The 25420-nt window shown below is 47.3% G+C and overlaps 1 protein-coding gene across 1 annotated transcript in view; it reads right to left on the reverse strand.

Annotated features, from left to right (window-relative positions):
- The window catches only part of CCN4 (cellular communication network factor 4), a 94692-nt gene extending 74491 nt beyond the window's left edge, over positions 1-20201 (reverse strand). The window contains exon 1 of the mRNA XM_088449708.1: positions 19903-20201. Coding sequence (XP_088305834.1) covers positions 19903-19950 — 48 coding nt within the window. The 5' untranslated portion in view covers positions 19951-20201. The remainder of the gene's footprint in view (positions 1-19902) is intronic.
- Positions 20202-25420: the final 5219 nt, after the last annotated feature.

Genomic DNA, 25420 nt, shown 5'->3' on the forward strand with positions numbered 1-25420 from the left:
GGGTGTTCTTTAGTGTTTTTTTTTTTTTTAATTGACACAGATTACCTTTGGGGGATTGTGTTAAGGCTGTTCCCGCAACGTTGCACCCCAAAACCCCAATTCTGCACTTTCTTCCACCTGCTATTCATTGGCGAAACTTTTCCGCCGGATCCATTGCATTGACTTTCCGCCTAGGTGAAAAGTCTTTGAAATTGAATACGCGAAAAGTTTCTGCCTGGCGAAATGACGTCACCCGCGTTACTTTTTCGCCGAAACTGACTTTTCGCCTCAAATTGTATACGGGCCTTAGTATGTGCTCAAAATGATAAAATATTATTTTGACCAATTAAAATCAATAATTAAAGTCATTATCCTAGATACAGTAACACAAACTGCTGGCATAACTCCTAACACATTAAATAGGTGCTCGGCTGAAAAGCGGCAGCTGGAACGCTCAGACCTGGCTGTTACGGCCTTTTGGCAGAAGCGTTGGGAATATCTGACATTCCTTAGCAACATATAAGTTTATAACCATACAAATGCGCAAAGCAGTCCTCAGGCCGAGTCTTCCAGCTGATCATTATGGGACAAAGTACAGATTCAAGTCCCATCCATGAGGCCAGCAAGTTGTGGTTCCCAGTGTAATGCTTTCTAATAGCCAAATTCATCGTTATGTGAATCATTTTTAAGTACCGTTCCCCTCAAGTGTGTTTTATTTTATTTTCTCTCCTACTAGCAAGGTTTACTTAAACTGAGTTGGGCTTTGGCTGTCCATCTTGTAAGGTTATTTTCTTATTAGTTTCCTAGAAGCCGGTACAATTCTTTCATAGATGGACGTAAAACTCACCTCATTTCAAAGTATTTCTTCCAAAAATTTTAGCCAAACCGCACATAATTTTATCTGTGGTAAGCTGAAGGGACCATGGGCCTGATTCAGACCCGCTCGCGAGCGCATTGCGCTCACAAGTGGGTCCTAGGTGGGCCAATGCTCACGTGCGGTGTGCGCAAGCCCCATAGCGAGTGAGAAATCACTCGCCTGGGGTTCGCCACAAAACGGGGCGGCTGTCGATGTTGAGCGACGGCTTGCCCCGTTTTGTAGGCGGGTAGGGGGGGTGGCTGTACAAACGGAGGCGTTCCCGAAGGAACGCCTGCCGTTTGTAGGCGGCCCTACTGACATCACTTGGCATTGCGAGTGCTGAGACCCTACCACAAGGGTCTCCTCGCAATGCCGATCGTCGCGATAATCGCGACCATTGCCAGGCCGAACTCACAAGCTGTGGGTGGTCACCCACAGCTGTGCGAGCGGCCTGGAGGCCGGAATTTAAAATAAAAGGACGCCCTGATTCAGAGCGAGCGCACGCAAATAGCGTGCGCCTCTGAACCAGGCCCCATGTTTATAGTTGAAGATCCCGCTTGCTCTCGCAGGCATACTCCGAAAACTTTCAGTTTTCTGAGTTTGCTGAATATCAAATGGTCCTATTTGGACCCCTGATGATGAATGGCCCAGTAACTTAGCGGTCCCGCATGGTTACCGGGCAGTTTAGCATATGATGAATAGAACCCTAAATACCAGGGACATCACTGAGGCATGAGGCACCATTCATTTCAAGATTAACACATATTACAAAACATTTGCTATTTTATGGTTAGGGGGTGCATGTTGGTATAGTACTGCTGTATGAATATTTAAGGATGCAGCTGGCCGTGGCACTTGCAATGTAATCTAAATGATGGCCTGCAGCTGCCAATAACAGAAAACTGTACAATATTCTCCAAAAGATATTTATTAACAAATTGCGCAGCCAACATCACACTAAAAATATCACAGTTATTAATAACACAATACGCAGTGTATAATAAACTGTTACATGCAGCTCAACTATCTGACATATACGGTCTCACTACAAAGGTAGCAGAGTCTAATCTAGAACAGCTGTATGAATAAAACAACGGACATACTGTATGGGTCTATTCATCATCCTTCCAGCCCCAATGTGTCCCATCGTCCCCTTACACTAGATGGTATTTGTTCCCAGGGAATTGGTATGATTTACCGCCGGACCCCTGCCCGGCGGTTCAAATACCGACAGCCGCAGCCCGACAAGGATAAAAATCCCGATCGTCCCCAGGTAAGTATTCACTAACGTATTCTACTCCCTAACCCTCCCTTAGGGGTGCCTAACCCTAACCTTTCCCCCCCAGTGCCTAACCCTAATCCCCCCTCTTAGTGATTAAACCTAACCCCGCCGCCTAACCTTAAGTCCCCCCGGGGGTGCCTAACCCAAACCCTCCCTCCCCCTAGCCTAACCCTAACCTCCCAGAGTGATGCCTAACCATAAGTCCCCCCCGGGAACCCTAAACATAACCCTTCCCCCCCACGCGGCTATCCGCGCTCGGCGCCCCTTCGATCGGGATGCCGGGCGCTAGTCTCCCGACGTCGGTAAAATAACAGGCGTCTAGATTTAGACGCCTGTCATTTAACCCATGCCGGGATTAAGCAGTTCCTGACTCCATACTATTCCCGGACCGCAGCTCCTTCCTATGAGAAGGAGTCTTGGGTTGTTATGAGGGGAAGCAATCGGGAAGCCGACTGTCTTATCCCGGCACGGGTGAAATGCCGGGCGTCTGGATGTAGACGCCCGCATTTCCCCGACGCCGGGAGACGTCGGGGAAACTACGATCGTGATGCCGGGCGCCGCGAGCGGACAGCCGCGGGGGGGGGAGGGTTAGGTTTAGGGCTCCTGGGGGGGACTTAGGGTTAGGCACCCCCCCAGGAGGGTTAGGGTTAGGCTAGGGGGAGGGAGGGTTAGGCACCCCCGGGGGGGACTTAGGGTTAGGCACCTCCCCGGGGGACTTAGGTTTAGGCAGCGGGGAAGGGGGTGGTTAGGGTTAGGCACTTAGAGGGGGGATTAGGGTTAGGCACTTGGGGGGGGAAGTTAGGGTTAGGCACCCCTAAGGAGGATTAGGGTTAGGGGGGTTAGGTTAGTGGATACTTACCTATCCACGATCGGGATTTCCAGCGCTGTCGGGCTTCCGCTGCGTCGCACTCTGCTCCTGTCGGGCTGACGCTGATGGGTATATCATACCCATTCCATGTTGAGGTATACATTCGCATCTCCCCGCCCTTTCTGGCTTCTTCTGCCAGAGGAGCAGACTCCACAATGCTAGTTTACACTGCTGCGGCATCGTTGACACAGATTGGCGCTTAATACGGAGCACAGCTCATCAAAATTCTTTTTATCTTAACGAAGAGCGCACTGCGCCAATCAGTCTACAGTGCACCCGTTTAACTGAATGGCTCATATTAATACAAGGATAAACCATTCCTTTTATACAGATACTTTATTGTTGTATCTATATTTAGTCTGCTGTTTTATTAACACAGCTATTCTAGATTAGACGATGCTGCATTTATAGTGAGACCATATATGTGATTTATTTGAGCTGAATGTAACAGTGCATACACTGCTTATTGTGTTATTAATAAATGTGATACTTGTACATTAATAGTGTGATTCTGATTGGGCAGTCAATTTGTTATTAGATTTTTTTTTTCCTTTGTTGGGTTTGAAGCTAGCCTTTCAACCTTGAGTATATATCCTCCTGGTGAAGTCCAACAGATGGCAAAAAGACAAAACGCGTTGAGGACAATATCGCTACCCTCTTGGTGATTGGAAATGTGAGCACTGAGGCAGTTCTCCACCAGATAAGCTTCATTTTATTTTATACATTGGACGGGCATTTATTGTGGTTTTATGTAAATAAATGGTGTAATTGTGTTACACTACTGTATTTCTTCTTTTTCTCCGCTATGTATGTTTAATGTACTGTAAGTTTAATACTTCTTCGAACTGAGGTTGAATTACAGTATAGGGAGATCTCCTTAAGAGAATAGCCTAGACTGTTACCACATTGGAATTTGGAACCATTAAATGAGAAAAAGGTCTCATCTGCGCATTCAAAGTGGTTTGAACCACCGCATTGGATACACCTTCATTTATATATATACATACGTAGGGCTAATTATATATATATATTTATATATATATATATATATATATATATATATATATATATATATACATACATACATACATATACACACACACAGGGGCGGATTGGCTGTTATATTCAGCGGGATAAATCCCGGTGGGCCGATTGGTCTGCTACTCCCAGCCTGCGTCCTCCTCCACTGCATTGCGGGCTGCTGCTGCTGCGAGCGGATGAGCCACCACATAGAACAGCGCGAGTAAGACACAGAGGCTGGAGCAGCTGCAGGAGGAGGTACTTGACTTAGGGTCCCCAGGGATAAGAGGTGCCTTGTGTGTGTTGACAAAGTGTACTGGCCCCTGGGATATGGGCAGATGGTTAACCTTGTACCTGGATTAGCCATAAATCACTTACCTGATACACCATTCAGTGTACGGTGTATAGGTGTGGAGGTGCGTCACACCTTCCCCCTGTACCTCTCACCTCTCCTGAAGCTTTGTTAAGGAAGGGAGGGAGGAAGGGGTTAAATGACTAAAGCTTGTTAGTATTGGGGGGAGGTGCAGTTTCTGTATGGTTTAGGGTGGCTCCTGTATGGAGTTTCCTGGGACCATAATGCCCCTTCATGGGCCTTAACCCATTCAGTGCCAGCTTGTGGTGGGGAAATGTATCATCCTGCAGGGAAACGGTTCCCTTGCCTAACCCCTTCACTTCTAGGTGTGTGTGGGGGCTATATGAGGGTGGGGGATGTCCTTGCTTAGGTAAATTGTTCAAAAGATCTATAGATGTATGGAGTGGTTGACACCCTCCTTTCTCCACCAGTGTGCATATGTGAGGATATGGGGACAGTGTGTGTGAGGCTATGTGGCACTGAATGCATGAGAATATGGGGACAGTAAGCGTGTGAGGCTATGGGGGCAGTGCATGTGTGAGGCTATGGGTCAGGCTATGTGGCAGGCAGGGATAAATCCCGGTGTGCCGATTGGGGAGATTATCTATCTGTGAGGGAGGGGGATCTGCTGTACTACGGGGAGATGAACTGTCTGTGTAGGAGGAGGGATCTGATGCTCTAGGGGGAGATGATCTATCTGTGAGGGAGGGGGATCTGCTGTACTACGGGGAGATGAACTGTCTGTGTAGGCGGAGGGATCTGCTGCTCTAGGGGGAGATGATCTGTCTGTTTCGGAGGTGGGATCTGCTGTACTACGAGGAGATGATCTGTCTGTGTAGGAGGAGGGATCTGCTGCTCTAGGGGGAGATTATCTGTCTGTGAGGGAGGGGGATCTGCTGTACTACGGGGAGATGATCTGTCTGTGTAGGCGGAGGGATCTGCTGCTCTAGGGGGAGATGATCTGTCTGTTTCGGAGGTGGGATCTGCTGTACTACGGGGAGATGATCTGTCTGTGTAGGAGGAGGGATCTGCTGCTCTAGGGGGAGATGATCTGTCTGTGAGGGAGGGGGATCTGCTGTACTACGGGGAGATGAACTGTCTGTGTAGGCGGAGGGATCTGCTGCTCTAGGGGGAGATGATCTGTCTGTGTAGGAGGAGGGATCTGCTGTTCTAGGGGGAGATGATCTGTCTGTGTAGGAGGAGGGATCTGCTGTACTACAGGGGGGTGATCGGTCTGTGGGGGAGGGGGATCTGCTGCACTACGGGGGGGTGATCGGTCTGTGGGGGAGGGTGATATTGTTTGCTAAGGGAAGATGATGATCTGTTGGGGGGAAGTGGGGTTAATCTGTGCTAAGGGAGGATTACGTGTGTTGGGGAGATTCTGTGCTAAGGGGAGATGATCTGTGTGTGAGAAAGGGGGCTATTCTGTGCTAGGGCAGGAGAACGCCACTGGGGAGACGCAGAATAATTGTGCCGGGCAGGCGCAGGATGATGGTGCTGGGGAGACACAGATTGTACCAAATGAGCAAATATATTTTATCAATATCAAATTTTTGATATGGGAAATCCCCACTTTGTCCTGCCCCCAAATTTCTGTTACTATGTATTATCTGGTTGAACCTCTGTTGCATGTTGATGACATTGGCTTTATTACTACGCTAACAGGCGGCTTCCAGACCATATGATCTCCAGCATGAATAGTGAATACAGACTCAAGACACTGCCTGTCCAGAAAAGATCAATTTCTTCAGAGGTACCTCATTGCCGAGAATCATACAGGTAGGAAAATGCTCATTCACATGCTCGCTGTGCTTATACACTGGAGAGAGGGACTGAGGGCATGGCAATCAGCTCCTGGTGCAGTGAGCATGCCCCCAGCTTGAGAAAATGGGGGGAGTGGCTTGCGTAACATTAGACCACACCCCTTGAAACTAGGCCCCACCCACTTTCCCATTTTTCCCAGGGTCACTTTAAATTCCCAATACGCCCCTGTATATAATTCACCATGCGGACAGTGCTCCATTGTCAGTCACATCACATTCTGTTTCAGCGTGTGCCTGATGGACTTTTGTTCCTATGGGAAAATGCCAAACCGGTGAAAGGAAATAAAAGCTTGTTATCAGACAGTGCAGAGTGGTGCCGTGAAGGGAGAGTTCAGTTCTCGGTCATATTCTGGGGCTGGTTTTAAGTCGGATGTCTCACCATTGTTTTTGCATGCAACGGCGACTTTGTACTTTCTATAATATTCAAATGCAACAATCCCGCCTCAAGGTGTCGGAAGCCTGTGAGAATGAATGCGCAAAGCCTATCCCACCCACCATGTTAGCGTCTGTGTACGCAGCCATCGTCATTAGTATATGAATTTCCACCAGCCCAACGCTTGGCGTAAAATATCCACATGAAAAGGAGTATGATTACCGTATGACCGCTACAAGCCGTAACACCATTTTTATACACCACCAGATGCTCATGAACCTCCCATGAAATTCCTATGGATATGAGCTTTACCAGATGACTCAGTTCTCCTCGCTCAGTTGCCGCCCATTTGCGCTAATCTGTTATCACAAAGAAGCAAGCACAGTAGGGGAAAATAGAAGGTTCCGTGCATCCGAGTCAGGCCCCATTGTCTTCCCACAAAGCGGGTGCCCCATGTATAACCCTGGCTGTGTAAATCCTGAGTCATTAGCTCAGTGAGGTGACAGTGGCAGGGCGTTGACTCTTTCCTCATATGCTTACACCACGTTCAGCATTTGTTTATACTAGAGCTGTGCGCTAGACCATTTTTTGCTGGATTTGGATTTGGCTCCAATTCGTCATCGGGCTTTGGATTTGCCAATTTGCCATGACTGGATTTGGATAACAAAGATTTACACAAAAAAAAAAAAAGCTAAAAATCTCATAATTGGGCCTTTTTTTTGTTCCTAGAGTATTATTAATCTCAATAACATTAATTTACAGTCATTTACAGTCAATTTAGACCCCCTCACAATATTGTTTTTCACCATTATTGGCCAAAGGCTGCAGTGAGCTGGCTGGTTACTAAATAATAGAGCAGCGGCACAGACACAGCAGTTTAAAGCACATCTATGGAACATTGCCACACAGTTGTGGCAGAAATGAAAGGTAGTGCAAGATAGAATTGTCATGGGGCCCTCCCACCCACCCTTATGTTGGATATTAAAAAGGACACTTTAACAAGAAAGCACTTCAGTGACAGGGACAGGGACTGCCACTTTTGTGGCTGAAGTGCTTGGTTTGTTTGGGCTCCCACAAAACAAGCTATCAATCGGCTTAAGGAAACAGCTCTACAGTGGCAATATGTCACCGTCTTTGCCATCCTCACCCTCATCAGTGTGTACATCATCCCCACTCAATATTAATTCATCCCCTCTGGAATCCACCATTACAGAAGTCTCTGCACTGTGACGTAATTGCTGGGAAAGGTCTTCCTCGTGTAATTTCCAGTTCATTTTGATGAAATTCATCTTTTCCACATTTTGAGGAAGTAGACTCCTATGCCATTCACTCACAAGGTTCCCGGCTGTGCTGAAAACTCTCTTGAGTACATACTGGAGGGTGGGCAGCATAAGTAATGCAAAGCCAGTTTGTACAAGGGCCCCCAAATTGCCTTTTTTTCCTTCCAGTACTGGAAGGGACTCTGTGACATATCTATTTGTACGGTGTCATGAAAATAATCCTCCACCATTCTTTGGATGGTGATCGTATCAGATGGAGTTACAGTAGAGGTGTCACTAATGTTGGGCAATTCTTTTAGACCCGATCAAATGTGAAAATGCTGGGTTTGACTTATCTGCATCAACACTGGGTCTTTTGGGAAAGCTGAATTTTTTTCTGGCTGCTGCTGAAGAAACTGAATGAGGACACGTCATAGTGACATGTGTCACTTGAGCTGCCAACTTGCTCACCAGGAGCTCTTTGCATCTTTTAAGATCTGGGTCAGTTGTAAAGAAAGACACAGCATATGACTTAGACCTAGGATCAAGCATGGTTGCTAAAATGTAGTGATCAGATTTCAAGATATTTGCCTCCCGCGGCTCCTGGTGAAGTGAATAAAAGACTTGATCTACAAGTCTGGCATAATTTGCGGATTTGCTTTGATTAATCTCCTCCTTCAATTTCTCCACCTGATTTTCCAAAACCTAATTAGGGGAAACACCTTACTCAAGCTAGCAGTGTCAGCACTCACTTCACATGTGGCTACTTCAAATGTTTTGAGCACCTTGTACAAGACAGAAAGTACTCTCCACTGTGCTGGGCTACGGTACATTCCCCCTCCTCTTCCAATGTCATGGCTTGTTGTATAGCTATGGATGGCTTTTTGCTGTTCCTCCATCCGCTGAAGCATATAAAAGGGTGGAGTTCCACCTTGTTACCACCTCTTAGTTTAGTTGATGGCAGGGAAAATTAAACTTTTCTTGCAGGTGCTGCAATCTCCTGCATGCTGTTGCTAAATGCCAAAAATGTCCCTAAATGTTTAAGGGCACAGACAGCATATCTATCATGCCCCTGTCATATTTTAAAGAAGCCTGCACCACTAAGTTGATCGTGTGAGCAAAACGGGATGTGTTGAAATTCACCCAGCTGTAATGCTTTCACAATATTTGTGGTGTTATCAAAAATCACAAATCCTGAGGAGAGTCCAAGTGGGGTAAGCCATGTTTCTATGACATCTCTTAGTTTTTCTAAGAGGTTGTCAGCGGTATGCCTCTTATTGAATCCGGTGATACACAGAGTGGCCTGGCTCTGAATGAGCTGGCATTGTTTGTTAGATACTGCTTCTGCTGAAGGCGATTCACCCACCCAATGGGCTGTTACAGTCATGTAATGTTTAGTTTTTGTCCACTTGAGTACAATGGCATTTAGTAGGCCAATAATTAGGGTTTTTTTACATCCTGGTATGGCCGAGGAATGGCTTTTCAGGTAAAATGAAACAGAAATGGAATTTGGTACCGGGGACACAGGACCTCAATTAACTGTGTAAAACCCACTTCATTAATTGCGGATATTGGACGCAGATCTAATACTGGCATCAGTGATCCACTGTGCAACTGGGAGAGAGCTGTCATACTTGCTTGCCCTTGCAAAGGATTATTTAACAGTCAATTGTTTTGTTAAACTACTTCTAGTAGTCTTCTTTGTCCACTTCTGGGATGAAGATCCACCCCCAGCAGCAGCAGGCCTAGCGCTCAAGGATTCTTCTGAAGAGTCCTGGAAAGGGGAGGAGTCACCTAGCAATTACAAATTGGATGCCAGACTACCTCTGATCATTACTGAGGATATTGAGGATGAAGGTGTTGGTGGTGGAGATTGCAGGTGCTGGGATCTAGTAGAGAGAAGGGAGCTAGCTGATGCTGGACTGCTTGTTATTTTTTTAGCACCAGTTTCTGATGTTATCAAATACTTGTCATGAATTCGCTGCAGATGATGTAATAGCGTGGAGGTTCGTAGATGCTTAATGTCCCTACCTCTATTTACTGTGGTTCCACAATGGCTACAGATGGCTTGACAAATGTTGTCAGGATTTGGGTAAAAATAATTCCACACATAAGAGGTGGATTTGTTGGTCCTATGCCCAGGCATGACAATGGGCTTCTTATCTAGCCAGGAGCTGCTTCCACTGATGCCTGACTTACACAAACAGCCTCATCCTCAACATCCTCATTAGTGCCAGCGTCAGCTACACAAATATCCCCCTCATCCTCTTGCAATTTCACGGTGGCATCCTCAATTTCTATGTCATCAGCAATACTTATGCTGCTCATCCCCACAAATACAGAAGTAGCAAAAACTGTGGAAGGCAGTTACTCTGAAAGGTCAAGCTCACACATAGCACTCGTGGACACACTTAGACTCTTCTCATGGATTTGTGACATTTTTGTTTCTGAACGCACAGTATGATCTACTGGTTTCCACTTTTTTACACTTTTTGTAAAGTCTGAGTGAAAATGTATTTTATTGTCATGAGAGGCAAAAGATGCTTCACCGACAGTTGCAGAACCATCACTCAGAAATAAAGGCTAAGGCCTGAGCCTTTCCTTGCCACTGTGTGTGGTGAATGGTATGTTGCCAATTTTCTGTTTTTCTGCACTAACCTTTAGAGGTGATTTTGTCTTTACCCCTGTAAAATCTTGTTTTTTTTTCAGATACCCTGATTTTTTAAAGCCTGTATACCCGTGAGCATCAGCTTTAGATTATAGTGAAGGACTAGTATCGTCACCATGACTGGTTGCAGCAGCTGCAGTGCTAGCATTTTCTTGCTGCTTCTGCTCTTCTCTCGGTTGGTTGTCATGATCAATATTGATGAAAACACTCAAGTTGTACAAAAACTACTTAATAGTATTATGTAATTACTAATCACCACTCACTGTGGAGTCATAATAGTTGTGTGTTATGGACACACAGTGGGGTATGGCCAGCAGAGTCACAGTACTTGTATACCTAGTAGGCTATGGCCCAATGAGTCACAGTGCTTGTATACACAGTGAGCTACAGCCCAAGGAGTCACAGTGCTTGTATAGACTGTGGGCTATGGCCCAAGGAGTCACAGTGCTTGTATATACAGTGGGGTACGGCCAACAGAGTCACAGTAATTGTACACACAGTGGGCTATGGCCTAAGGAGTCATGGCGCTTGTATATACAGTGGGATACAGCACCGAATAAAAAAGAAACAGGGTTTTTTTTTCATTTCAAGCTTTTAACTTTCTTGAAAGTTTTTTTTACTTTTTTAAAAAATATTATTTTACTTTTTTTTTTTTTTTTTTTACACTGGAGCCGATGAGCATGAGTACAGCGCAACATACATCAGCATGCCTTGCAGTGTACACACAGCCACTTGTGACGATGGACATAGCAACTTTAATCAGCAGACAACAGCGCAGCATACATCAGCATGCAGTGTGCCCCTACACACAGTCACTTTAACAGCACAGCCATTAGTGGGTCTGGACACAGGCACTTTAATCAGCAGAGTATAGCGCAGCATACATCAGCGTGCATTGCGCCCCCTATACCGAGTCACTTTACCAGCACAGCCACTGGTGAGTCTCTACACAGTCACTGTAACAGCACAGCCAGCCAATACAGCAGAGTGCAGTGCAGCATACAGCAGAGTGCCCCATACACAGTCACATTACAGCACAGCCAGCCACTTGTAACTCTGGACACAGCACAGCCAGCCATTACAGCAGAGTGCAGTGCAGCATTTAGCAGAGTACCCCATACACAGTCACATAACAGCACAGCCAGCCACTTGTTGCGAGTCTGGACACAGCAGCTGCACAACCAATACAGCAGAGCAGTGCGCAGAATTCAGCAGCGTGCAAGTGAAATGGCGTTGAGTCCCGGTCGTGGCGACTTATATAGAAGCCAACTATCGCAAGAATCCGTCGGGAAGATGATGTTCGGTCCCAAAGTGGCATCAGAGTCAGGAGCCGCGGCTCGGGTGGACTTGGATCCCCGGTGTTCGGAGCAGTACGGATTCCACAGAATCTGAACCGCTCATCTCTAGTTTATACCCATCCCCTTGGCTCCTGAAAGGAGGACTTTTCAATTAGCTTTATAATTATAAAATGACCGCAGACATTTGCTTTTTGGGTATGTTAATGGTAATATACAGTATAATGTGCTTATATTTCCTTCCGTTCCAAAAACGTTAACACTAAATTTTTATGTTCCTGGACTTTTTCCCGGTTACTTCTAAGAGCTCTAAAAAAAATGAAAAAATAAATAATTTTCTTATCTGATTGAAATGGGAATATTTTCAAGCAGTAAAACCAGAGGAGCAATATTTTAAATTTAGTTGCAAAGGTGAAAAGCAATGTATATCAGTGATGTATTAAAGTTGCACTTTTTCACTGAACTTAAATACTTCGTGGTAAATTCTTCTGCTAGAAATATCTGTACTTGTGGCAGGAGATAACATCATTTGCCCGAGGTCACAAATTCTTTGTGAGTGACAAGTTACCTGGATTTCTCATACATTATTCTACGACCAATTAGCTCTAACTCGCTTGTGAAAACGTTAGGTAAAAATTACTGCAAATAAACAACGATACCATTTATTTGTTGCGTCTGGGGCTGAAGCTCAATCTCTACACTGACCCTTGTAATGTTTGCAGCCCAGAGCGTTATGACTTCACGAATAAGAAAGCAGCATGGCCGCAGACATACTTAGCTTAGGGCTCGAATGTGCACACGCAACCGGCACCTGCATTTTGTAATATATAAAACTGCATTTCTAGGAAGAGACGGAGCTACACCTGGCTTGCAGAATGCACAGACAAGCATACAGGTGTGTCTTGTGTGGGTGCATTAAATGAACTGACTGGTTGATATGACTGGTTTGATTTTTCCACAATTTACAACCAAAAATAAAATTAAAAAAAAAACACCCAGGGGACCTTCATACCTAACAATTTTGCACAACTTATAATCAGCAGAGTTAAAAGGGAAATTGACACCTTTTTAACCGGATGTCAGAATAATTTACAATGTATTCTTTACTACTTTTCAACTGCATTCTAGTGAAGGTGTGTGTGCTGCAGATGTGAAATTACATTTTGCTGTAAGTCAGATTGATATAGAAATCTGGACTGTCTGCAATCCCCTTCTCTTTCCTATTCACTACAGTAGAACTTGGAAGGCAGATATGTCTATTGTTTTATTGAGTTGCAACATGTTATAGCCTATTATCAGTTGAGAAATGTATTTAAAATATAGAAGTGGACAGATTCCTTCAAAGCTTTTGAAAGCATTGCTGCAACATGCTCTTTCCTCCCTGTTTATCCCATCTGTGTCACGCCTGTTTGTCTGCCCCTCCCTTTTAGAATGTAAGCTCTTACGAGCAGGTCCCTCTACACTCTTGTGCTTCTCCTTACTTTACTTTCACCTACTTCTTATGGTGGGTACACACTGAGCAAATAAAGTGGACGACTGAACGATAACGTTCAGTCGTCCACTTTATCGTCCATTTTTATCACAAAAACGATGAACGATAACGACGACGTGCGTTCCCGCAGGTCGTTCGTCATCATCGTTCATCGGGTTAACATGCAGGCCAACCTGACGATGTCGTCAGGTTGCTGCATGTTGGGGAATGGGGGAAGAGAGCCCGGCGCTGAACGATATAGTTAATGATATCGTTCAGCGGGTGTGCCCAATGTCATGAACGACATTGAGCACAGCCTGCCGGTGACACACTAGATGATATCGCTGAGGGAGCATATGGTCTAGTGTGTACGCACCATTACCCCCCACCAGGGCACCTAACCCTTGGTTGCTTACGCTCTGTTGCATATCTAGGTGTTATGGTCCTATGCAAGGTGGAGGAAATATGGCGTACACATCCTACACACAGCGCAGAATGGGGAGTATCTCTGGCAACACACCCAGGTGACAGTTCTCTTCTCTGCATATACCCAGCTGCCACTCAAAAATGCCCATTTCCCATTCAGCAAGAGAAGGGAATCATTCGTGCTTATACAAAGATGCGTGTGCAGCACATTAACAGAGAGCAAAACAAAAGTCCCAATCTGTCCGCATTCGGCGCTATGTGCTAAACTCTGAATCAATTGCACCAGCACCAGTGGCGGCTCCAGAGGTGAGGCTGCAGCGTAGTTCAAAATTCAAATAGGGGAACCACACCAACTGCCATTTCACACACTGACAAATATCACTGGCTGGGACTCACTGGCAGTTGGTGTGGTTCCCCTATTTGAATTTTGGACTGTGCTGCAGCCCGGCCCCTGGAGCCATCACTGACCAGCATTATAATTGGTGCAAGAGATCCCTCTAATATTCGATGGATCTCTTCGTAAGTTCGCCACTGAATAGCCCCAACTCCATCTATGTCCAAAATATTAAACGCTTAGTTGCCGCAGTTAGGGTGTGTACTACTACAGCATGAACCACCCATAATAGCTGAAAGTTACAAATGCTCAGCTACAAAGCCTGTACAGTGCGGAGAATCCCAAAGGCCATGAGCAAAATGGGCTTGCATGCAACTTTGAATCAGCCGGTCTATTTGTATATTTCTCAATGAAATGTGGACTGAGACAAATGTTTCTACACATCTTTAGGTTTAAAGAATACAATTTGCTTATACTGTAAGTATTATTTACTTACCTCTTATTAAAAGTTACTTATGTACCACCAGTATACTTCGTTGGGCTTTACAGTACTACCGTACTGTGGCCCTGATTCAGAGCCGGACGCTCTGACAGAGCGCTCGCTCTGAATCAGGGCCGTCCCTGCTCCTTTTTGTAGCGGCCTCCTGGCCGCTCGCATAGCTGTGGGTGGCCACCCACAGCTATAGCGAGCGGCCAAAATGATGGTCGCAATGGTCAAGACCATCGCGACCATCGGGCTTGCGACGAGACCCTGCGGTAGGGTCTCGCTGCCGCAAACCCTGGAGTGTTTTTGGCTCTATCAGAGCCAAAAGCACTCCCACTGACATCACTAGTGATGTCAGTGGGGCTGGCCCCAGACGGAAGGCTCCCATGGGAACGCTTCCGTCTGGGCAGCCACGCCCCCGGTACGCCCACCAAAGGGGGCATGCTGTCAATCACCATCGACAGCACGCCCCCTTTGGTGCGAAACCCATAACGACGGCTTGGCCGTCGTTATTCGGGTCTCGCGCATGCGCACGACGGAGCCGCCTCCGCCGTGTGCATGCACACTTGGGCAACATCAACCCGCTTGCGAGTGCTCAGCGCTCGCTCGCGAGTCTGAATTAGGCCCTGTATATGCAACCAGTACAACAATAATACTGTACCAAACAGACCAACACACAATCACGTTACGGCAAGTGCCACTTTATAGCATTCGTTATACACTGATATACATCGTCCTGTTCAGGTGTTCAGCAGCGGGTACTGTAATGAATAATACACGTGTTTTCTTAACCCTGGTGTAAAATAGGCTTCCTCCATCGCTGTGGGCAATCACTGAGACATACAGATGTGTCCTCATACACTAATGCCGCAGTCACACCAAACAGCCCTTCCCACATATCTGCAGACTGTCCCGCAATGGCCGGGAGGTTCCAGAAAGTCGAGTGGGCGCTCCCGGCTTCCCACAAGAGAGGGCAAGTTTCCCGGACTGGACACCCCCCCTCCCCTCAGCCGATTGCGTGCTTAATCGCAGTTGTGCAGCCACTCTCCCTCCCCGCCTACAAAACGGGGAAAGCTGTCAATCCACATCGACAGCCGCCCCGTCTTGTAGTGAGCGACGGAGCTGCAGTCGCTCACTGGGGCTCGTGCATGTGTGCGCCGGAGGCGGCGCATGTGTAGGGGCCAAACATCGACCCGCTTGCGAGCGCTATGTGCTCGCGAGCGGGTCTGAATCAGGCCCTATGTGCTGGATGCTCAGTAGGTGCACATATACACCTGTTTTTTCACTGCTCTGCAAAGGTAAGATATCATTTTGCAGAACACAATTATTCAGATAGCTAAATGGGCAGTTAGAGAGCATTTTGGAAGCTTTTTTAGCATCTTAAAAATATCACCCAGAGTGCACCTAGAAATGCTCTAATCCACCAAAGTGAAACATAGAGGTGTGAAATGCGTCACATTGAAATGATAGGATGAGACCTGATGACCAACAACTCAGATGGTGAAAATACAAAGGGCCTGATTCAGAGCCGTTCGCTATTTGTGGTCGTTCGTTCAAAAACAAGGGGTGGCTATTCAAATGATCCGTTCGCAAATTGCAGTCTGTTCACACCTCTAAGTCTGAACGAGCGAGCAAAACATACGCTTGTTTTTTTGTAAAAAACGCCCCCTGGCCGCTCGCACCATACGTCATGTCCGCTATTTATTAGATTAATCGAGTACATCGACCAGCGTATGAACTGCTCGCTATTCTTGTGGTTGGTTTTTGCTACCACAATCTTGCGAGCAGTTCTGGCTATAAAATAACCCAGTGACGTGGTCAATGACGCTGCTGTATTAATTATGCACACCCATAAAACGCCCGTTTTGACCTTTAAGCACGCCTGCGTTCGGATCTCCACTCCCCATTTTCAAGCACCTTCCCCTGTTACCACCCACATACGCCTCATTCTGTCACTCAAAATAGCAGGCATTCGCTATATTGCGAGCACATGAATTTCGGCCGCACTGACTGGTTCGCGCATGAGTATAACGATCCGTACGCATGCGCAGATGTGCGAACATCGCTCGGAACGAGCGTACTGCCGCTAGCGAGTGGCTCTGAATGAGGGCCAAAGTCCTTTTGCAGAGTGGGAATGGCCATAAGCTCCACGCACATACAGAAAGCTCCCCAAACTGCACCCTCTTTGCCTCTTATCATGCACCCTGCTCTGCAAGGGGAAACCAAGTCTTTGTTGTTCCATACTACCCCATACGTAGCAAGGAATGACCTCACTCTATCCAACTCTTCCACGCCACCTGTGCAAACTTCTCATCCTCCTCAAACGCCACCATTTGCTTTGGCAGAAAGACACCCATCACATTTCACCATAATCTACAGCTTCCCAGCCTCAGTCCTCAACCCTCCTTCTACAGTCAGATGTTCCCCAAATCACAGCTCACCCAGCGTTGGTCATAGACAGGATGACCAGCATCATTGCACTCATTATTGCTCAGTCCCTCCCAGTACACAGTAACTGCCTTTCATAGGGAGACGGAATCCTCTCACACCAGATCTGTGTGACAGCTTCTTCTCATAATAAACAAATCCAAATATTCCACAACCCAATTTAATACATTTGTAATAAATATACTAAAAACAGTTAATTTAAAAAAATAAAAATAAATAAATACTAGTAATTTACTTAATGTGGTGCTCAGACTCCTTGATTACTTGTAATATACTGAATGTTGGGGGGTAAGAGCCAGTGGTACAGGGTACGAGAGCTTTTCTTGTTATAAAACAAATGGGTACAATGCTGAGAATGAGCCACAGGGTGTGATGCAATGTGTCACCATACCAGTTTGTACTGATGGAACTTAGGGTCTGGTTCAGCACGGAACGCAAGTCTGCCTACGCACTCTGTCGCTGCGGAAATAGGCTAATGAACCCAATCGCAACGACGCCGCAGCACAGGAACCAGACGCCCGCCACTACATAATGCGGCTCACTTCCCTTTACTCACATCCGCAATACCTCCCTGGATACATCGGTAACATCGAGAACCAACGAAGCCATTAGCATAATAGTGGTTGACCTGACCTCACTCAAGATTTGGGCCACTTCCTGTGTGCATCTAGAGCTCTGGCTACGTCTTCCGTCGCAGGGGCTTAATTGTGCACGCCCCTGTAACGGCGTACAAATGCACTGGCACGCCTGCGTTTCACTGACCACCCCCCGTCACCACCCTCAAACGGTCGCTTCCTGTCAATCACTTTATGAGGGGACTGTGTGCTCATTGCAAACGCTTCCCGATCGCAGCGGCCGGTTTGCGCACTGTGATGCATACACGGAACGCAAATCGCCCGGGTGTGTACGAATTTGCGGCTGCGTTCCTTGCTGAATCAGGCTCTTAATACAATACACATTTTCAAAAAGGTTCTATGAAATTATATCTGCTGCTCCCACACATAAGTGTTAACGTGGCCCCTATATACAACTTGTTTAACTGCTTCAATTCCTTTGAAAAACATGAGGCACAGTAAATCCATTCCTGTATATAAAACAATGGGATGGGTTAGGTCACCTGCTTTTCCTGTCTGCAGCCCTATTTATACTAAGTTCTTTCAGTTACGTTGGAAGTGTCGCTATATATCCCCGCGATGTACAGCTGCGTACATATTTGCCCATTATGGTACCCTCACCATTGTTGGTTTTCCTGCGCACCTCTATGGGGTGCAAGGAAAGAGTTGGGATGTAGACAGACGCATTGTGCCACTCTGGAGTGGCATATATCGCTGGCATCACTCCAACTTGAATCGACCCCTAAAAGTTTACTCCGTTTAGAAAAATAACATATTGGACGCCATTATGTCGGCTGACCCAATAATCAAGTCATGGAATCACTGGGCGCCGTGACATCACTGAGGCATGAGGCATGAGCGATGTCATTAGGGCTTAGGGAATTCATGGGTGGCGCTTTGATGACTATTGTTTCAGCCCATAAACGCCAACTCCGCTGCATGTTAGGTGCGCTATTGGTGACAACCAATGGATGGTTTGCATCAATGGTTCTCCAGCCTGTCCTCATGAGGACTATTTGCAGGTTGTGTGTATAGACATCGCTGTTGGAGCACAGGTGGCTCTATGTCTGGTTAGATTTACTTTTCTCTCCACTCAGCCATACTACCCTGACCTGCCAGTGACCGCTAGCTTAGACCTGTGCTGCCGCTTTCTTGTAGGCAGATGGCAAACTGGCACAGCTCACATCTATCTCCTGCCTGCCCTCGCAAGCACCCACAGAACACAACTTTCTAAACGTCTGACACACAATGATGCTGTAAATCCGAGAGGTTATGAGTGGGCGTCTGTGCCAGGCGCTTCCTCTGTTAAAACCGAGCCAAGATAAATTGTTACTAGAATCTGGAACCGGATGAAGCTTAAAATAATGTTTTTTCAAAAAAATTAAAAATAATAAAAAGATCTTTCAGATAAAAAGTAGCCGTAAAGCTGCTCCCCCCTAAAGAGGTATCACATTCGCGCCAAAGAAAGTCGAGAATGCTGATTGAACTCTCCTTCCAAAGGGATTAAGGTCTGACAGCGGCAGAGTGACACGGAATCACTGGTAGCACCAATACACCCTCAGGGACATCACAGCTGTCGGTAAAGTATGTATTTGTTCAGACTTTCAGGAAACTACCTGCCCATGTCTCGTATACGGAAAAGATGAATGGATAACTGGGACAATGCACAAACTTAGCCAAGGAGCAGAGCCAGAGGACCATTGCAATGTGAAGAATTCATTTATCCAGATATGGGAAGCGAGACCCCAGGAAGCACTGGGACGGTTTCTTGTGCAGTAAATGAATCTTCTCTTTCCAGGCTCATAACTTGTTTCCTAATGTTGTTTATCCCCCTCCCCACACACACACACACACACACACCCCTCTCTCCCCGCAGCATGCAGCCTCTGCCACGTGTGTTAAGCCTGACCCAAAACTGGAGAAGGGGACCCAATGTGCATTCCACAGACCCCCCTTTTATGTCATAGATCTATATGACAGCAGACCAGAGGGAAGCACCGTGCTGCTCTGCAGCTGTAGTAGAACTACAAGTCTCAGTGTGGCCAGTAGGGTATGCTGGGGCTTGCAGTCCCTCAACTGCTGGAGTGCCTCAGGTTCCCTGCTTCTGATCTAGATAACGTTAACACAATTATACATTTTCCTAAGCAGGCTGATTTCACTTCTGTTAAAAAAAAAAAAAAAAAGACATTCCTCAGAATTCTTCAATGTTACCCTGGGGTGACATTAGCAATTAGGTGTTGGGTTTAACTCCTTAATTGCTGGAGAGCTGGTGTTAGTGACCCAGCAGGTTGTCAGTGGCAGGCACAGATTACTAGTTCCAAGGCAATAATACTTCATGACTTCAACTCACCTGAGAAATGCTGATTGCTGCTAGAATCCAATGCAGGAGCCACCTCATCACTAGGAACCAGTGTTAAATACATTGATTGAAGGCAGCCTGAGTTCTCTTTGATGCAGAATCACTGGTGGGGTGGGATAAGGTACCAGGCAATTCCCAACTGATACACACATAAAAGTAGATATGTCCTTTTGTCTCACTCTTTTTTAAAAGACAGATCTGACGTCAGAGGTGAGGACAAGCCCTGCAAATCCCCTTCTGGAGACAGCTTGCCTGCCTCCTATTCTGTCTCTCTCTCCCCACCTCCTATACTCACTCTACTGTGTGCTCTTAAAGGAAAAGGGAAGACATCGCTGCTTATAATCTCAGCATAGTTCTAGTAAGAGCCTGGAAAGCCATCTGCAGCAATACACAGCTGGGTCTGCTGGTGATTAATGCACAGACAATACCACGTTGGCTGACATACTGCAAAACATACTTAAAAGTCATTTCATCCGACTGCAAGACCAGAGCTAATTATGAGACCTGGTTTTAATTAATCTTTGCTGTTTCTGTGCTTTGACTCTTATGCAAAACTGCTAGAGATGAAGAATTAGATTTATTTCCTTAATCAAACGTGATTCCCGGTATCCTCTGCAGAACATAGGACCTTTCCTGTTACCTGAAGCTTAAAACAGGGCTCTGGGGGGAGATAAAGGGGTTGCGGGGGGAGAGAATTATTGGCACCACACCTGAATGGCGCAGCCAGCAGATCTTCCATCGCCATCATGGAGACGAAGAGGCCTATTTATTGAAAATGTTGCTACTGCTGTAATAAGTGGAATATTTAATGTTGTAAACGTAAAGAAAAGTAACTTTACAGTTCTGCAATTTTTTTATATTTTATTGCCATGGCAGCTGAGTTATAACAGCTCATTACACTGTGGTTCCCAGTCTAAGTTATTGGCGTGCGCAAGGGTCCGGCACAGTGAAGGAAATGGCAGCTTAGTCTGCGCTCTCTAGGCAAAATTTACTAAGCGATGGGTTCTAAACCCCGGGGGTTTGGTGGCGGTTTGACGGAGGGTTCTATTCTGTTCTAAACCCCGGGGGTTTGGTGGCGGTTTGACGGAGGGTTCTATTCTGTTCTAAACCCCGGGGGTTTGGTGGCGGTTTGACGGAGGGTTCTATTCTGTTCTAAACCCCGGGGGTTTGGTGGCGGTTTGACGGAGGGTTCTATTCTGTTCTAAACCCCGGGGGTTTGGTGGCGGTTTGACGGAGGGTTCTATTCTGTTCTAAACCCCGGGGGTTTGGTGGCGGTTTGACGGAGGGTTCTATTCTGTTCTAAACCCCGGGGGTTTGGTGGCGGTTTGACGGAGGGTTCTATTCTGTTCTAAACCCCGGGGGTTTGGTGGCGGTTTGACGGAGGGTTCTATTCTGTTCTAAACCCCGGGGGTTTGGTGGCGGTTTGACGGAGGGTTCTATTCTGTTCTAAACCCCGGGGGTTTGGTGGCGGTTTGACGGAGGGTTCTATTCTGTTCTAAACCCCGGGGGTTTGGTGGCGGTTTGACGGAGGGTTCTATTCTGTTCTAAACCCCGGGGGTTTGGTGGCGGTTTGACGGAGGGTTCTATTCTGTTCTAAACCCCGGGGGTTTGGTGGCGGTTTGACGGAGGGTTCTATTCTGTTCTAAACCCCGGGGGTTTGGTGGCGGTTTTGCAGCGGTTTCTAAATTACAGCCCTGTTCTGTTCTATTCTAAAATGTGTTTTGACAGCGGTTTTGGCCTTAGTAAATCTGCAGATAGCAAAACTGCTGCCAAACCCCCGGTGTTTAGAACAGAATAGAACCCGCCGTCAAACTGCCGCTTATTAAATTTTGCCCTCTGTCTGTCGCTGTTATAATATTATATTGAAAGCGTAGGGGCCTGATTCTGAGTCTCACTCGCTATGTCGAATGTATTTGCGAGATTTTTTTTATTACGGCGCATGCACCCTGATTGTGATCGTACAGAGTCTCGACCCACGCCCGGAGAAGTGCATTGAAAATGTGCCGAGCGTTCCTGGGTGGGGACTAAAGGCACACCGGCCCCAATTCAGAAATGGTCGCTAATGCCATCGTGGCTGCGGTCGCGGGGGCGCAGCTTCAGGGCCTGATTCAGAGGCGCACGCTATTTGCGTGGCGTCCCTATTTTCTTTATTGACCAGCCACCAGGCCGCTCGCACAGCTGTGGGTGACCACCCACAGCGTGGAGACCCTTGCGAGGAGACCCTGTGGTAGGATCTCAGGGGCTGATTCAGACCCGCTCGCGAGCGCAGGACGCTCGCAAGCGGGTCGATGGTGCCGAATTGCGCATGCGCACGATGGAGGGAGCTCCGTCGTGCGCATGCGCGAGACCCGAATCTTGACCATCGCGACCATCATCATGGACGCTCGCTATAGCTGTGGGTGGTAACCCACAGCTATGCAAGCGTCCATGAGGCCGCTCCAAGTTGAGGGAGCTGGTCAGAGCGTCCGGCTCTGAATCAGGCCCTCAGGTCTCACAAGCCCGAGTGGACTCTAATAGAGCAGGAAGTCCACTACTGACATCACTAGTGATGTCAGTAGGGCTGCCCACAAACGCCAGGTGTTCCCAAGGGAACACTTCTGTTTGTGCAGCCACCCCCCCCCGCCTACAAAATGGGGCGAGCTGTCGATCAACATCGGCAGCTGCCCTTTCTTGTAGCGAGCCCCGGAGCGAGTGAGCGGTTCTGAATCAGGCCCTCAGTGCAAAAAATATGTAAATGACGCAGAAGGAATGTATTGCGACGCCCAAATCCAGCTTTGCAAATCAAGCATCTGCGTACAAAGGAAACACCTGTGGCTTTATCCGTGGCGATAACACCCTCAGGGGCATATTTATCAAAGTAATTTTGCGGATTGCAAAAACTGCCTCTAGGTCTCTATGGGGGCTACTAAAATGTGAAAGCTCTAGCATCCGAACAGGGGTGTAGGGAGGGCAGAGCACCTGGAGCAGGTGAACCGGACACCAACAGTGTTGGAGGGCGCCATCTGGATGGCCGGGGACCACATACATAAACTGGCTGATGTCAGTGTGTGTCTCTCAAGTATGGCGCATTACGTTGCGGTGATTCAAACCTCTGCCATTATGATGCTTAATACACCCCCAATCATCTGTTACCTGTATAGTTAAATAACAGTTATACTGAACCCCAAAATATTTTCATGAATATATTAGCTGCCGTAAAATAATAATAATTCTAAGCGATGAGTGAAATTATTTCGAAACCAAAATCCACTGATCGCGCCCCCCCTGGCTTTGAGCAAGGCTGAGGGGGTTCAGAGCGCCCCCACTCACCAGCACGCGGCGCCACACCCCCTGTTACCCAGGCCCGCTGCGGGTCTTTGCGGGCTTGTGTATGTATATATATATATATGAGATACACCCCCATTTTTAGTTATGTGTATCTATATTGCGACTCTTATGCAGTGCCCCCAGTAGTTTTGTCCCATATGTATGGCCCCCTAAAGTAGTGCTCCTTATGCATGGCCCCCTAAAGTAGTGCTCCTTATGCATGGCCCCCTAAAGTAGTGCCCATTATGCATGGCCCCCTAAAGTAATGCCCATTATGCATGGCCCAATAAAGTAGTGCCCATTATGCATGGCCCCCTAAAGTAGTGCCCCTTATGCATGGCCTCCTAAAGTAGTGCCCTTATGCATGGCCCCCTAAAGTAGTGCCCCTTATGCATGGCCCCCTAAAGTAGTGCCCCTTATGCATGGCCCCCTAAAGTAGTGCCCATTATGCATGGCCCCCTAAAGTAGTGCTCCTTATGCATGGCCCCCTAAAGTAGTGCCCATTATGCAATGCCCACTAAAGTAGTGCCCCTTATGCATGGCCCCCTAAAGTAGTGCCCCTTATGCATGGCCCCCTAAAGTAATGCCCATTATGCATGGCCCAATAAAGTAGTGCCCCTTATGCATGGCCCCCTAAAGTAGTGTCTCTTATGCATGGCCTCCTAAAGTAGTGCCCTTATGCATGGCCCCCTAAAGTAGTGCCCCTTATGCATGGCCCCCTAAAGTAGTGCCCCTTATGCATGGCCCCCTAAAGTAGTGCCCTTATGCATGTCCCCCTAAAGTAGTGCCCCTTATGCATGTCCCCATAAAGTAGTGCCCATTATGCAATGTCCACTAAAGTAGTGCCCCTTATGCATGGCCCCCTAAAGTAGTGCCCCTTATGCATGGCCCCCTAAAGTAATGCCCATTATGCATGGCCCAATAAAGTAGTGCCCATTATGCATGGCCCCCTAAAGTAGTGCCCCTTATGCATGGCCTCCTAAAGTAGTGCCCTTATGCATGGCCCCCTAAAGTAGTGCCCCTTATGCATGGCCCCCTAAAGTAGTGCCCCTTATGCATGGCCCCCTAAAGTAGTGCCCATTATGCATGGCCCCCTAAAGTAGTGCCCTTATGCATGGCCCCCTAAAGTAGTGCTCCTTATGCATGGCCCCCTAAAGTAGTGCCCATTATGCAATGCCCACTAAAGTAGTGCCCCTTATGCATGGCCCCCTAAAGTAGTGCCCCTTATGCATGGCCCCCTAAAGTAATGCCCATTATGCATGGCCCAATAAAGTAGTGCCCCTTATGCATGGCCCCCTAAAGTAGTGCCTCTTATGCATGGCCTCCTAAAGTAGTGCCCTTATGCATGGCCCCCTAAAGTAGTGCCCCTTATGCATGGCCCCCTAAAGTAGTGCCCCTTATGCATGGCCCCCTAAAGTAGTGCCCCTTATGCATGGCCCCCTAAAGTAGTGCCCCTTATGCATGGCCCCCTAAAGTAATGCCCATTATGCATGGCCCAATAAAGTAGTGCCCCCTATGCATGGCCCCCTAAAGTAGTGCCTCTTATGCATGGCCTCCTAAAGTAGTGCCCTTATGCATGGCCCCCTAAAGTAGTGCCCATTATGCAATGCCCACTAAAGTAGTGCCCCTTATGCATGGCCCCCTAAAGTAGTGCCCCTTATGCATGGCCCCCTAAAGTAATGCCCATTATGCATGGCCCAATAAAGTAGTGCCCCTTATGCATGGCCCCCTAAAGTAGTGCCTCTTATGCATGGCCTCCTAAAGTAGTGCCCTTATGCATGGCCCCCTAAAGTAGTGCCCCTTATGCATGGCCCCCTAAAGTAGTGCCCCTTATGCATGGCCCCCTAAAGTAGTGCCCATTATGCATGGCCCCCTAAAGTAGTGCCCCTTATGCATGGCCCCCTAAAGTAGTGCCCCTTATGCATGGCCCCCTAAAGTAGTGCCCCTTATGCATGGCCCCCTAAAGTAATGCCCATTATGCATGGCCCAATAAAGTAGTGCCCCCTATGCATGGCCCCCTAAAGTAGTGCCTCTTATGCATGGCCTCCTAAAGTAGTGCCCTTATGCATGGCCCCCTAAAGTAGTGCCCTTATGCATGGCCCCCTAAAGTAGTGCCCCTTTTGCATGGCCCCCTAAAGTAGTGCCCATTATGCATGGCCCCTAAAGTAGTGCCCTTATGCATGGCCCCCTAAAGTAGTGCCCA

Source organism: Taudactylus pleione, unplaced genomic scaffold (genome assembly GCF_031769625.1).
Source record: "Taudactylus pleione unplaced genomic scaffold, aTauple2 ptg000493l, whole genome shotgun sequence".
Lineage (NCBI taxonomy): Eukaryota > Metazoa > Chordata > Amphibia > Anura > Myobatrachidae > Taudactylus > Taudactylus pleione.